General features: G+C 38.1%; 1 protein-coding gene across 4 annotated transcripts in view; it reads right to left on the minus strand.

Moving 5' to 3' along the window:
* Window positions 1-2440: 2440 nt before the first annotated feature.
* Window positions 2441-15481, minus strand: part of PAFAH1B1 (platelet activating factor acetylhydrolase 1b regulatory subunit 1) — a 68721-nt gene continuing 55680 nt past the window's right edge. For all 4 annotated transcript variants that reach the window (XM_006079743.3, XM_006079742.3, XM_025280850.2 and 1 more), the window contains 6 exons: window positions 13969-14137; window positions 11977-12079; window positions 11031-11259; window positions 9734-9835; window positions 7275-7431; window positions 2441-6373 (listed from right to left, as the gene is read on the minus strand). In XM_006079743.3, coding sequence (XP_006079805.1) covers window positions 6300-6373; window positions 7275-7431; window positions 9734-9835; window positions 11031-11259; window positions 11977-12079; window positions 13969-14137 — 834 coding nt within the window. In that variant the 3' untranslated portion in view covers window positions 2441-6299. The remainder of the gene's footprint in view (window positions 6374-7274; window positions 7432-9733; window positions 9836-11030; window positions 11260-11976; window positions 12080-13968; window positions 14138-15481) is intronic.

Genomic DNA, 15481 nt, shown 5'->3' on the forward strand with positions numbered 1-15481 from the left:
AAAAATGTGCTAATATCCACCAGCAGGGGGGGTCTATGTGAGGAAGAGGGTGTGTTGAGACGTGTTGACACCTGACAGGCATTCAAATTTTGGGTATCGTCACTTCAGAGGACTGGTGACCAAGTGGGGTGATGACAAAGTGTTTTGAGAAAGTGATGGTTTTTATTTTTAGTAAGAGTGATCTCAAAATATTCCTCTGAGTGGCTGCATGATGTGTCTAAACAGTTTCAGGAAAATGCAGTCTTTAAATGTATGGCAAAGTGTTGAACTTATTCAGTCAAGAATTCACTTTTAGTTGTTTCTGATATGGTGAGGAAAAAATGAAGTGTTTCCATTCAGCCCCTTCATTTACTGGATTTATGTATAAAAGATCTTGGAAAGGCAGTTCTTTACTTTGGTGTAAGAGAAAATCCTTGCCCTTTTCCCCTGAATGTTAACTATCCCATGTGTTTACATAAGAAATAATAAACTGGAGATGGGAATGGGAAGAAAAAAAATACAAAGGAACAAACCCATGTGTCAAACTGTCAGTGAAAAAGAGGTCTGAGTTCAAACCCCAGCTGGAGGGCCCATGGACCAGTGACTTATCTAAATGTTTTCTTCAATGAAAACTTAGTTCAGCCATTTAGGTCAGGGGTTCTCGAACTTATCAGAATCAGAATCATCTGGATGGTTTGTTACAATAGATTTGCTGGATCTCACCTGTCCATTGGCTTCCCAGGTGGCACAGTGGTAAAAAATCTGCCTGCCAATGCAGGAGGTGCAAGAGACACACGTTCAATCCCTGGATTGGGAAGATCCCCTGGAGAAGGATATGGCAGCCCACTCCATTATTCTTGCTTGGAAAATCCCATGGACAGAGGAGCCTGGCGGGCTATACAGTCCATGGGGTTGCCAAGAGTTGGACACAACTGAGCACACACCCCCCCACACACACCCCCGCCACACACACACCCCACCACACACACACACACCCCACCACACACACACACACCCCACCACACACACACACACCCCACCACACACACACACACCCCACCACACACACACACCCCACACCTGTCTAGAGGGTCACAGTCACACGACTGAAGCGATGAAGCATGTACCCATGCACTGTGTCGGATATAGTAGGTCTAAGCTGGAGCCTGAGAACTTGCATTTTTGATGAGGTCCCAGGTGACACTGGAATGAGGAGCGCAGTCACTTTCCTCAGCAGTGGAGAACTGCCCGTCTACTCGAGAGACAAGGTTCACCAGACTAAGAGGGACAGAGCTGCCACACCCAGGATACAGCACCAGTTCTCCAGCAAGTCTTCCTGACCTCATCCTACATCAGGAACACACACAACCATCAGTCTTGTTAAGCTTGGTGTGTGACAAACCAGTAGGTTTTGAACAGCTAAGTGCCCTTCAGCATAGTGCCACTCAAGCTGGAAGTCCACCCTGAGGGAATGTGGTCAGGCTCATCATCTGAATCTCAGACTAGGGGAAAAGAGCTCTGTGAGGAAATGGAAAAGCTGCAAAACCCAGGAAACTCTTATCTTCAAGCAAAGTTCTTGGTGCTCTTGGCCCAGCCTCTCATTTGGAGGCGCGGGGGTAGAGAGGCCACTTTTCTAACAGGCAGGATGACAGCTGGGCTGTAAGCCAGTACATCACCAACTTGTCCTTTGCTGAGACCTCACAGGTGCCCGAAAGACGATATGGGTGCTAGCTGGGCAGTAGCACAGGGATGAAAAGACAGCACAAAGAAAGCCATGGGGCATCTGGGGAAAAGGGTGGGGATTCTTGGTACATTTTGACCAAACTTAAAACAGTATTAGAATAGACCCTCATGCTGGGAAAGATTGAGGGCAGAAGGGGGTGACAGAGGATTAAATGGTTGGATGGCATCACCCACTCAATGGACAGGAGTTTGAACAAACTCCAGGAGATGGTGAAGGACAGGGAAGCCTGGTGTGCTTCAGTCCACGGGGTCACAAAGAGCATTTAACTATCTCCAAGAATCCAAGACCACTGGGCAGAATAAAAAGGCTCACTCATTAGCAGGACAAAAGGCAGTCGAGTCACTTCTCCGCGGGGGCCCTGACCGCCGCTCCAGGACCAAATCCTTGCAAGGGGGTTTTAAAAGGTCCTTCCTGGCCTCAGCTGTAGCCACTATCAGAGATAGCTGCTGGAGGAAGAGCAGAGCCTCAGGAAACTGCTCGAGCCAGGGGGCTGCGAGAGCCACTGCAGCGGTACTCCTAGCTTCCTCCCACCGACCGGTGACGGAAGCACACAGCAAAGACGCTGCCTGTCCTAAGGCAAGGCCTGCTGCCCTGCCCGCAACTTGCTGCTTACCCTCCCTATGACTGGTGCTGAACACAACCCTGCTTCCTATTGGGACTCAATTTAAAAGGTTTGTAATCTGTGCACAAAAACACCGGAAAAATAAAAATCACATCTAGTTTTATAGGCATTTAATAGTTTACCAATTGGTACAATAAGATTTTTTAATATGCAGAAAACATGAATAAATCTTGTTTTACACAGTCTGAGAGCAACAAATCTTACTGTAAAACACAAGAGCAATATTATATACATTCCTTTACTGATTTTCTTTTTAATTGTGTCAATATCTTCAGTTAACTCTTACAATCTGGGGAACGGTTTTCTCCAATCACCACCTCTGTAACTGTTCGTTCGCATGAAATCAACGTTCGCCTTCATGTCAGTGTCAGGATCAACTTCTAAACTCGAAGATTGTGTGTTTGTTTCTACCATCTTCAGAGTGAGCTTTAGGGACGCCTGAAGGATAGGCAGGACAAGAAAGCAGCTACTTACATGATAGAGTGGAAAGATTAAAAGGCCAGTTCAGTCCAGTCGTGACTTGTAAATCCAGCTTGCCCTCCCCCCACCCCACTGGAAAAAACTGAAACCTTTCTCACCGATTTTGTACATGTTGCTTCTCTTACCAGGTGATTCTTCTTTGCATCATCTAGATTAGTTAACACACTGGACTTATATACAGCTGGACAGAGAATAAACTATCTTTTTCAGTGCCGTTTCCTTTGACAATTTTATTTTCAGTTGCTTAAGGATTATCAAGCCACCACTGTCAACAAAACGAAATATTCTTCTAAATAGTTTTTCTTTAAATAAATTAAAAAAAAAACTATTTAACGAGTGATATTATCTGGAAGTTCACATAGAAACAGAAAGAGGCAAACAGGAGAGCAGGGCACTGACAGTAAGGAGACTGGGCCTGGTGACCTAGAGCCGAAGCTTCCGGAGACTACAGCGAGCGCCCTCCGCCAGGACGGCGTGCTAACACTAGTGAGTTCTACGGCAGTGCTCTGGGCACACAACTGGTCACACCACAATGGACAAAACAGGCCAGTCTCAGTCTCCTACTAAAGTGCAAGATGCCATGTCAAAAAGCAACTATTCTCCAAGCCATGTCTAAAACCAGCTTCTGTGGCTCGCACGGTCAGGGGTGCGGCCGGCACGTCTTGGGCACGTTATGTCAGGGTGGCACTGGAATGTCTGTTTTTCACACACACAAAAGGTCAATCATCATTGGAGGATGCAGTTCTACCAGCTTTTTATTTCTTAAATAAGTGGCCAATTTGATTGAGAAAGTGACAAAGCAGCAGTGAACCTCTAAACCAATTAATAAATTCCTCTACTTACAATCCAAACCAGTAACCTCATCATTGTACTTATCCCAGGCAAGGCACAGGGTTAGACAGCAGACAGAGAAAACACAGGAAACAGGAAGAAAGGGCATCAACAGGGCAGTGTCAAACAACAGTGCAGGAAACCTCTGCAAATCTGCTTCCGGATTGTGGATGGATCACTCTCCCCCTCCCTCATTATTCAAACAGGGCTCGTTACACTTGGATCCAGTTGAGGACCATCCCTGAGATTCGACGTTCGCTGCTTCGGAAGTGGAGGATGTCTGGTAACTCAACTAAGCGGCAGGCTGTGGCGCTCTCCCAACAAGGATGACTTGGTTTACAGTGACGGTTTCTCCTCGTGTGTCGGAAGTCACTGCAGGCTGCACAGAAAACCCAGCGACAGCGGCTTTGTTTCCTCCTAAATCGGTACCTTTTTTTTTTCCTTTATTGTTCGTATCTAGGAGTGATTTTTAGATGTTGTGGCTTACCCTTGAACAATTCGTGTTGCTACATGCTAAAAACGAATTAAAATACAAGACATTTATACATGTACAAACAAATGTTAAAGATGCACCATTTCTATGTATTTATATTTCTTAAAGTAGGACAGGAAATAGCAGCAAACGAGAACAAAGATAATCTTCCATAGCTTCTGTAGAAAAATCCAGTCAGAACAGCTAAGGGGAAACAAAAAAAAGACTTCTCAATGTGAGCAGGGTTGTGAGGCAATATTGTCCTGAAAGTTATCCTACTGTATTTAAGAAATTAGCTTAAGTTGTCATTTTTGTCCTCAAAAATAGTCATTAGTTTTCAAAACACTTTTCCTTCCAGAGACATCTCTCAGGAATTATTAAAAACAAACAAGCCAACAAACAAAAAGACACAAGCTAGACATAAAGCTGCTTCTAGTAAATATATGGCCTATTCTCTGTGTGTGTATCTACAGCACATTAACTCTAACCCTTTGTCTTTTTCAGGAACAAAATTTCCACTGAATACTAAAAAGAATATAAAAAAATCATGTATTACACAAATGGATAAATGCAATCCAAGATAAATTTCTTTGTTAAACTTTGTTATTTCATTGTTCTGTTAACTTTTCAAATGACCTTCTTAAAAAAAAAATGTTGGTTAGCTAAGCAGTGGGATTATTTATTAATTTGCAATGGAATATTGTTTCCAAAGTCACAGATAAAAATTCTCTTAAACCTACTTGTAGTAACTTTGGATCACAATATACAACATATCAGGGATGTGTAAAATGCTCAACAGCCAAATTGGGGGTGGGGGTGATAACGGAAGTGATTTTCTTTAGCTGGGAAAAATTCCCACAGAGTCAGACCTAGTTTTCAGAAGCGTTAGGATCAAAAAGGATTTGTTCTAAAGCATGGTATTTCCACAGCAAGATTTATTCTATTTATATGTTTTAGCACTTCTTCAAAAACCCAGGACCCAAGGACATGGAGGTTGTATGTGTGTGTGATATATATACATATACAGACTTATCCACTTATAGATAGGCCTATATACTCATAAACATTTATATATAAACAAAAGGTGAAAACACAGTACATTTTTATGCACGCTCCATTAAACCCTGTCTTTTTTAATAAACTTGTAAAACACAGTTCAAATCGATATCAGATTCATGTTGAAGAACAAACTGCTGTTATTTCTCCCACTCCCTTAAAATGGGCAAACATAACCTTTTCAAAATTTCTTTGTCATTATGTTATGCACATTGCACATCCCTAAAAAACATCAAAAACAAATAGTGATTTGTACCATGACACACTCAATGGGAAGATTAAAATCTACTTGGGAATCACATCACTATACAGTCTAATAGTATGGAGAATACAACTAGAAGTGTGTCTAGTGTGGAAAAGAGAAGCTTAGAGTATTACAGTGTTTTTTTAACCTGTTTACAAAGCAGTAAGACCCAAATGAAATAAATGATTTGTTATTAGTTGCTGAGATTTTTCTTATTTCAGATTTACAGTCATTTTCTTACATAAAGATACCACTAGCCTTTGCTTGATAGGCTGCCAAAACAAATGTATCCCATTGATTTGGCAAATGTGTCATGACAAAAATTCCAATATGTAATCCCCATTAATTACATAGATGGTTCAGAAGATTTTGAATTGTAGCCTTATTATCTAACATCCTTAAAGAAGATTTATTAAGCACACTTAAGTGATGTTACATAGATACACATTTCAGAAAAAGCCCTAATAACCACCACTTTCCCCCAAATGAGGCCATCAAGTCAGGCACCAACAGACAGCAGAAAGAAAAACAGGAATCAATAATCCAACATAAAATGACACTGTCAACTATTCAGTTTAGTGCCCTAGTTCAATTTATTCAACTTCTGCCTTCTTAGGCCTGGTGTGACCAATGCCAGCCCAGGTTTTTAAACCCTATGGTACTTCTAGACAACGTATGTAAATTTACAGTATACAATTTGGATTCACCATGCATGAATACTTTGTGTGTAACATTTAATAAGCTCAATCTACATCCAGAATAATTTACATGAAAGGACAATATTTATTTAAACAGAGCTCGATGGGGTAACCATGGTATCATCAGAGTGCATCCAGAGGAAAAAAGGGAGGAGGGGCCAAATGAGACTCAATCAACGACACTCCCACACCTTTACTGTTTGATCTACACTGCCAGTAACCACATATGGGGCCGTCTTATGGAAATCTGAAAAAAAAAAAGAAAAGGCTCACTTTAAAATCAGACTGAGCCACAAACAATGTTTAATAAGGCACAAAATAACACGTTCAAATGAGAGGAATACCCATTTTTTCCTCTATTCAGCCACACATCCACCCCAAGCAGCTGTATCACAAGCTTACCAACTAGGTAAGGGAAACTGAAACAATGAAATCTTATATTAAATCTCTAAAAAAAAAAAATACCCCCCCTCCACTATCCTCTTTCCAACTGAGGTTGAATAAACACTGAATTCTAACAGCAGGGACAGCCTCAACGTAGCCATTTACTGAACACTTACTATGCTCAAGGCTTAGTACTAATGCTTTATATTCATGTTTAATCCTCCCAACAATTCTGTAAGGTTTAAACATTACCCCTATTCTACTGCTCCATCATCACTATTAGATCCATAATACTCTAATATATTATATTTACTATCTTAAATTCTAAATTCAGGTCCGGATGATATTGAGGATGTTTATTAAGTGTAAATACAATTCTCTGAGTTCCCGGTACATGGTAGTACATACGTGCCAGAGGGAAAAGGTTAACATTTCCTTTGAGAAATTTACAAACTAGGAGGGAAGAAAAATTACCCATCAGAGTGGTCAACAAGCATCCTCTTCATAATTCTAGTTTCCAAAACCAATGTTGTGCAATGGAGAAAGTAACTGTTTTATTATAAGGCTGATGATGGAGAGAGTTAAGGAAAGGAGAATTTCAAACAAACAGTAGGAATCCATAAGGTTTTTTAACCTGTCTTCTCTACTCTGCCCTGAAAGCCCATCTTCGTTTCTTACCTGGAAACATCCATAGGGTCAGATTAAACTGTTAGGTCTGGCACTCCAAAACCTAACTGCTCAGAAACCACGTAACTCATACATACCCAAGGAGGTAACAAAGTGTTCATGCGCATTGAGGGTCTTCATGCATCGCTTGTTCTTGTAATCCCACACACGCAGGGTCTTGTCATCAGCGCAACTCAAAATAAACTTCCCCCCAGAATGGAACAGAACTCCACGTACCCAGTTATCATGACCCACCTTAAAAACAAAAAGGTGTACGACTTAATAAAGGGATAAATAGTTTAAACAGCATCTATGAAAATAGTTAAGGCATTACTCAAAGTGGATTGAAACTACATGCACTAGAAACGTCAATGCCAAAAGGGCAAAAGGGGGAAAAAGTCTAGAGAATCCTTCTAGATTAAAGGAACCTGGAAACTAACAAGATATGACCAGTAAATGCAACACATATAATACTTAACTAGCTCCTGGATAGTGGCTAAAATAGTTATAAAGGACACTACTAGGGTAACTAGAGAAAATTTAAATATATAATGTATTAAATTTCTTCAGTGTGACAACTTTATTAAGGTTTTATAAAATACCCTTTAGGAAATACACGTTAAAATATTTGGGGTCAAGTGTCATGGTGTCTACAGGTAACTTTCAAACTATACAGCAAAATCTACAATACACATGTGGAGAAAAGAAAATGTTGACAACTGGCAACTCTAGATGAAGGATATGTAGGTATTTACTGCATATCTTTATTCATCCATTCATCTACCTATATCCCTTGTCCAGCAAGCAGTTCCATTTCTTACAATTTATCCTAAGAAATAATTAAGAATGTGTAAGGTGACTAATTAGTTAACCAAGATGTTCAACAAAGCACTGTATGTACTGAGTATATCTAACGACATGAGCAAATGCCACATACCTTCTAAGTTAAAAGTCTACTGCAAAGCAGTATGTATAGTATACCATGTTCACGTTTTTAAAAAAACTACCAAATGCATCCTCATAGTAATTTAAGAAAAGAGTGTACAATAGTCCAGTCCAACAGGATAGCCATTAACCATGTATGGCTATTTAAATATAAACTAGCATTAAATTAAACAATTCAGTTTTTCAGTCTCACTAGCCACATTTCAAATGCTCAATAACTGTTAGCAGCTAGTTGCTACCATTGCTGGACAGTGCAGACTCAGAACATCAACACACACAGTTCTAATGGACAGCTCTACTCTAATATAGTTGGTAGTTATTAGCAGGTATGGTAAAGTGATCTGAGGGTGATTTTCTTCTTTTTTCTTTCCTTTTTCTGTTTACTTCTCAAATTTTCTACAATGTAAATAAACTATACTGCTTTTGTAAAAGAACCCCCCAAAAGAGCTAACAGTTTAAAAAAAAAAAAAGATGATGACCAAGGTGATACATCTTTGGCCTTGGTTTACTTTTCCTTCTTTGCTCTTATTTAAAACACTTTGTTATATTACAGTGATCTCTAAAAGCCACCCACCAATCACTAGAGTTGCAGAAGATTCAATACAAGTCAAACCACGTTTCTTGGAGCCACACCAAAATAAAGCAGAAAAAAAGAATCCTCTTTCAGTTGAAAAACAGGAGGCAGAAACCTCCAGGGAAATTAATGGTGACCTGTGTTGTTCCAGAAGAAGACAGCACATGCTTTCTGATTTTTAAATGTAGATCATGTTTTCAAACAGCAAGATAGTATATTTGAACTCAGCTCAGAATACTAGGAGGAAAGTTTAATTTTTAAATCAGTTCTTCTTCTTTTTAAAATATACTACGTATCTATTTTTTTTATTAGAAATCTAGCATTCTAAGAATGCCAATCAGTTCCTGATGATACTTCCATACGTGTCTACCATATCCCATAGACAGACAGTCGCTTCAAGATATGATTAACACCTGAAGAACCTCTAAACAAACATGCATGCCAAATTATAAAAGCTGCCACTGGATTAATGTCCATGGGCCCCCCTTAGAACTCCTGAAGGCAAACAAGAAAGTCCATAATATCTTCTTATAATTTATATATCTTCATACTAAAATCTAGATGAAATAGGCTCCTAAATGAAATACAGATTTCCAAGTCATAGAGCTAATACTGTTCATTTCTGAATGCTTAAAATAACCAAATAAAACTGGAACATGAGAATAGATAGTAAGTTAAAAGGATTCATTAAAAGTAAATATAATGAGATCAAAAAGCACAGTTTCAAAAAATATAAATGAGTCTGTAAATTTGTTTTTCACATATTTCATAGGAGATAGTACATAATTTTAGAGATACAATGGCTAGAATCTCCCTCCTAGCACTGACTGGCTTTGCAGATCCACTGTATAATGTAATAGTCTATAGAAATAACCTCCATATCACTGTAACCATGCTCTTAACCAAAAAGTATCTTTATAAAGAAGTTATTTTAGAACTTCAAATAATTCAGATTTACTAGGAAATCACAAGGCATCTGACCCTAAAAGATATGCAGAGTAAAAATGCGAAAGCAGCAGTGAAATTATGCAAACTCACCAGGGTCATAAGGCACATGCCAGTACTGACATCCCACATCTTGATAGTCTTGTCCCTGGATCCGGACAGTAAGAATGGCCCAGGTTTGCCACTTTTTTTAGTCTACAGAAAACATATAAAAATGAAATTTCCTGGGCAAGAAGTTAGTGACTTAAATGACAACTACCCAACAATGATCTGTATTTCTAATTTTGTAAAAACGCATTTTTTGACAAATAAAAACGATATGTATTTTAGGCATACCACTTATGTTCTGAGCTATGTATACAAATGATTACTACAATTAAGCCAATTAACACAATCATCACCTCACATTACCACATTTGTGTGTGTTATGTACCCTCTCAGCAAATTCCAAGTATACAGTACGGTACTGTTAACTACAGTCACCATGCTGTACATTAGGTATCCAGGACTTACTCATCCAAGGTCACACAGAGTTGGATACGACTGTTCCTACCCCAGCCACAATGGATCTATGACGTGGTAAGTAACCACCACCAGGTGGCAGTGAAAAAAAACACAACAAACCTGAAAATGCAACTAGCCAGCCAACTAGGAAGAGGTTACCAAAAAAGCTTCATTTTGAAAAATAATTGGTGAGGGTAGGTGAGGGTGAGAGAGTTTTCATTTATTTAAAAAAAAAAAAAAAAAAAAAAAAAACACCCCACAATAGGAACATGGCTATAAAAAAGAATTTTGGCTCATACAACAATATTTACAGAAATAATTATTCTGTAATTTTAAAAGTATTAATTACAAAGAATGAAATCATGAGGAGCACAAATGATCAAGAATATCAGAGGCCTCCATATGAAATATTCTTCATTTAAAACAAATGCTATTCTTGTTTTTATTTTTTGGCCATGCCACATGGCATGTGGGATCTCAGTTCCCTGATCAGGAAGCTGCGTCTTTTAACCACTGGACCACACCACTGAAGTCCTGAGAAAATCTATTCTCCTAGAAGATAACTTGAACTTCTCCCATAAGTTTTGTTTTGTATTGCTATACTCTTAAAACAGGGACAATTATAATTAATTTCTGATTAACTTAAATGACCACTTCACTTACCCTAACCCTAGCACACATCAAGGGTCAACTGACAGCAACAATAACCACTGGTTAAAAAATATAAACACATCTATCTGCAAGCTGGAAAGAATTTCAAGACTCAGAATTCTGGATGCAGATTTTATAACGCATAAATGGCATGAAACAGATTCGGGGAAGGTCATTTAAGGTTCTCAAATAATAACAGCCACAAAATCATGAAATAACACAAATCATATAGTACCTCAGATCCTGTTGCTTCAGAGATGGAAGAATATGAGCTTTCAGGAGCCCAGGAAATGCATTCTACCACATGCTCATGTTCTCGAAGCTCAGCCTTGCATTCCTTTGTTGCTACGACCCACACACGCACAGTCTGGTCATTGGAACAGCTGGCTATCAGAGTGCCGTCTTGATTTGGCCGCACCATACGTACCCATTCTCTGTGTCCTGTGAATGTCTTCACACAGTAGCTGTAAAAATACATAATAATTTACACTGTGAACGGCACTCACTGGGGCCCTTCCCAGAAGCAATACAAAACTAGCTATGCACTGGAACGAAGAGAACTGGCATCATATGCAAGTCAACAGAATACACGTACATTCCTGGTTAATAAAAGAGGGAGACAGGCTGGAAAGTCAAACATCAGTTAAAATAAGCTGATGGAAATATCATTAAAGAGCTAACCAAATCAAAATCTAGAAGGAAAAAAATAGAGAGAAATATAATCTTTTAACTAAGCACACACAGTAAACCTAACAAAAATATTTCTAGCCATGTTGGGAAAAAGGCATGCTCTTTACTAATCTGGACAAAACCAGTAGGTTAAGGTTTTATTATAACAGTCATGTAATTCTAAGCACAACCAAATTAAGCCTAATGGGGCATACCTGCACAAATGTTATTTACATTTTAATTCAACTCAGAGAGATCACCTAAAAGAAGACCACAGAGAAAATAAGCCATTACATAGAAAATGGCTCTCAAGGATATAGAGTTTCTTCCATAATTTCTCTGTTCCTTTTGGGTAGACATTTAAAGATTAAAACTTAAGTTTTAAAATGTAACTGTCATGGTAATCATTCTGGGTTACAGCCAAATTTACGAGAACAGTCAGAACCTAGTTTTGGATTTTTTGTTGAATATTATTTCTTTAAGCTGATGCCTTTTCGACTAAATCTACTTACCCAGTTTGCACTTCCCACATTTTTATAGTTTTATCCCTTGAGGCAGACACTATATGATCTCCATTGGGCATGATGGCTACTGAAGAAACATTGTGGTCATGGCCTAAAACACAAAACACAGTTAATATATTAAACAATATATCACCAAGAGCAATTAAACCTTAATTTACCATGAGATTTCATCACGGGATTTCAAGTATCACAGCTACTTTAAATACAATGGAGTTCATATAAATTTGATAAGAAACTTGGATTTACACAAAAACGTAATGGACTGTTAAGGAATTAGTAACTAATAAAACAATTCACAATAAAATAAGTAGCCAGCTCAATTTACATTTCAACCTGCACAACTGTTTTAACATATTATTAACTGGAGACCTATTAAAGCCATACGGTGTTCATTTCTGCAAATACCCCCCAGCCAATAATGTGTTAAAAATCACAGGTAATCGGTACCATCAGCATTTGAATATATTAATACACCGGATGTTTTTGAGCACTAAAAAGCAAAACAACAAAAAAAATTTCCATGGTTGCTATTCTAAGATATAAAATAGAAATAAGATTTACAGAGATGAACAGAATGGTAAGAAAAACGGGCATTTGGCTCTATGTAGAAACTAGTGGTTGAAAGCTTTTTGTGTTGATGTGCACAGGAGCAAAAAAAAAAAAAAAAAAAAAATTACTCATAATGCTAGTTAGCTATCCTATGGCAAAAAAAAAGCCCCAGAATATTCTCTTAAGTATCACAACATTTAAAGGAATATACAATGATTGGAAAGAACTCTTTAAGTCAGAGAATTAAGACACAGGCTACCTAACAAAACAAATACAGATTTTACAAAAGGATTCAACAAAACTCCTTTAACTGGTAAACTTCCCTAATGCACTTAAATTGGGGAGTGGGGGGCATACTATTCAAATTACACCATCTATGTAATTGCATAGCTTTCTCATGTGCTAACATCACTGGATAATGTATTTAAAAATAGTTTATTATTAACACAGTTAATATAAAATCCAAACATCCATATTTCATCATGTTTTAAAAAACAAAAATCCTTATTTAGTGACCACCTCCTATGTACCAGGTACTAAACCAGATGAATCAAGCATACAATCTCATTTTATCCTCACAAGCCTTATGGCTTCAATTCTTAATTTAATACTTAAGTTTTATTAACCTTACAGGTTAAAGAGGTTAAAATTTCCTAATGCCGTAAGTAAACAAGTAGGACTCGGAATCCAGGTATCTGATTTCAAAGCCCATGTTCTTTCCAGAAAGCCAAACTGCTTCAGAAAGAAGTCTCTAGGACAAGGAGAAGATAACAATGAGACTACACTGTATGTGGGATATTAAAAAGTGAGCAAGGGAACCTGGGTTCCAGCTTTTACTGTATCTACTCTCTAACTTCAGTTTCCCAAATGAGAAAAATGAAAAACAGAAAGAAAAAAACAACCTCAGTAACTTCATTTTCTCTTTTTCTCAAGAACGGATAGATGCCCTAGCAGTTTTTCTCATCCAAAAATATTTGTGAAAATAAGTATTTTATAACCACTAAGAGCTACTTCCCAAGTGGCTCAGTGGTAAAGAATCCAACCTGCCATGCAGAAGACACAAGAGACGCAGATTCAAACTCTGGGTTGGGAAGATCCCCTAGAGAAGGAAATGGCAACCTATTCCAGTATTTTTGCCTGGAGAATCCCATGGACAGAGAAGCCTGGTGGGTTCCAGTCCACAGGGTCGCAAAGACTCAGATACAACTAAAGCGACTGAGCACGCAAGCACGAAGAGATACTTAAAACCTCGCAACAGAGATAACTCTCAATGACCATGACTATCCATGGATTATCTATATCATATGCTCCTCCACTGACACAGTAAGGACTGAATGAAGGGAACCTGCACACTGTTAGAAAACATTATCCTTCTCCCCCCTGCAATACTATGTTAGAAACCAATATCAAATGCTATCCTCTACCGCTTACCATGCATGGTTCTGATGCATTCAAAGCCCTGAAAATCCCATAGCTTAATGGTCATATCTGCAGAACATGAAGCCAGAAGCTTGCCACTGTGGTCGAATGAAATATCCTGTACAGAGTCTGTATGCCCCTTAAGAGTTCGTTCAAAATCTCCAGTCTCATAATCCCACACCTGTCAAGTGAACAGAAAATTGGTTAGCATCACATCATTCCTTTCTCAGTTCACATTTGCACTCGGCAGGCCAGTCTGGCGCTATACTGACTAACCGAGCAAGTAACAAAGGATAACTGTCTTAGAATCATCACATCTTCAAGCATAAATTGATCTTTTCTCTATAGAGAAAAACGATTATTAAATAAACCTCTAAAACCACATTTATTAAGTATCCACCATATATCTAATCATGCTAGTGACTGCCACAGATCAGAGTCCCGTCTCAGCCTGACAGCAGGCAACAGACAAATTAAAAAGTAAATATAAGGACCAAAAGTAGAAAAAAAAATTCAGGAGCCTGACATGAATTTATATGTAGAGTATTAGGGGAATGATGAAGGAATACCCAATTCTACTAGACAAGCAGAGCTCAGACATCTAAGAAGCCAAGGAAAGACTTCACAAGATGTAACTGTCTTTCAATAGCAGATTAACAGAAGCATATGGTCATTTTCATGTAAAAGCACTGAGCCACAGTCACATTTTTAAAGAATTTTTCTAAGATGATAAAAATAATGAACTATCAAGAATAATTATTATTATAAACACATCTCAAGAACACACTGAACTTCTATTCTGGTGGTCAAATGCTAGTCTTAAGTCTGTAATTAACACTAATTACATACGTGCTCTAAAATCAAACAGCTGATTCCATTCTTACTATAATAAAATATATCTGCGATAGGGTGTATTTCAACCAATTTAAAGAAACTTAGAAAATGCATTTTGAAATCTAGAAACAATTTAAACATCCAATATTAGGGAGACTGCCACACAGATATAAGGGATTAAAAAAACCCACAAAATTATACAACTATGCAAAAAAAATGCACACAAAATATCCTCTAAAAACATTTCTTTTATAGAAAATTTATGTATGCCCCCCAAAATAAACATATAAAAATTTTACCACTTAAATGTTCAACTACTTCCACACTGAAGTGATTACTGTATGTTTAGCTTTTTTCACAGTTTGTTAATGTATTTTTTTTTCTTTGCTGCTACTGCTAAGTCGCTTCAGTCGTGTCGGACTCTGTGCGACCCCATAGACAGCAGCCCACCAGGCTCCCCCGTCCCTGGGATTCTCCAGGCAAGAACACTGGAGTGGGGTGCCATTTCCTTCTCTTCTTTTTTCTTTAATGTATTCTTAACTATACTGGAGGGGTTTTTGATGTTATCATGGCATTTTAGAATTTCAATTTTCAATTATTCTAGTTTATAGAAATACTTACTTTTTATATATTGACCTTATATCTTGGCATTCTGTTTAAATTCAGTCATAGTTCTAGCAAATTTCTGAAG

Source organism: Bubalus bubalis, chromosome 3 (assembly GCF_019923935.1).
Source record: "Bubalus bubalis isolate 160015118507 breed Murrah chromosome 3, NDDB_SH_1, whole genome shotgun sequence".
Taxonomy (NCBI): domain Eukaryota; kingdom Metazoa; phylum Chordata; class Mammalia; order Artiodactyla; family Bovidae; genus Bubalus; species Bubalus bubalis.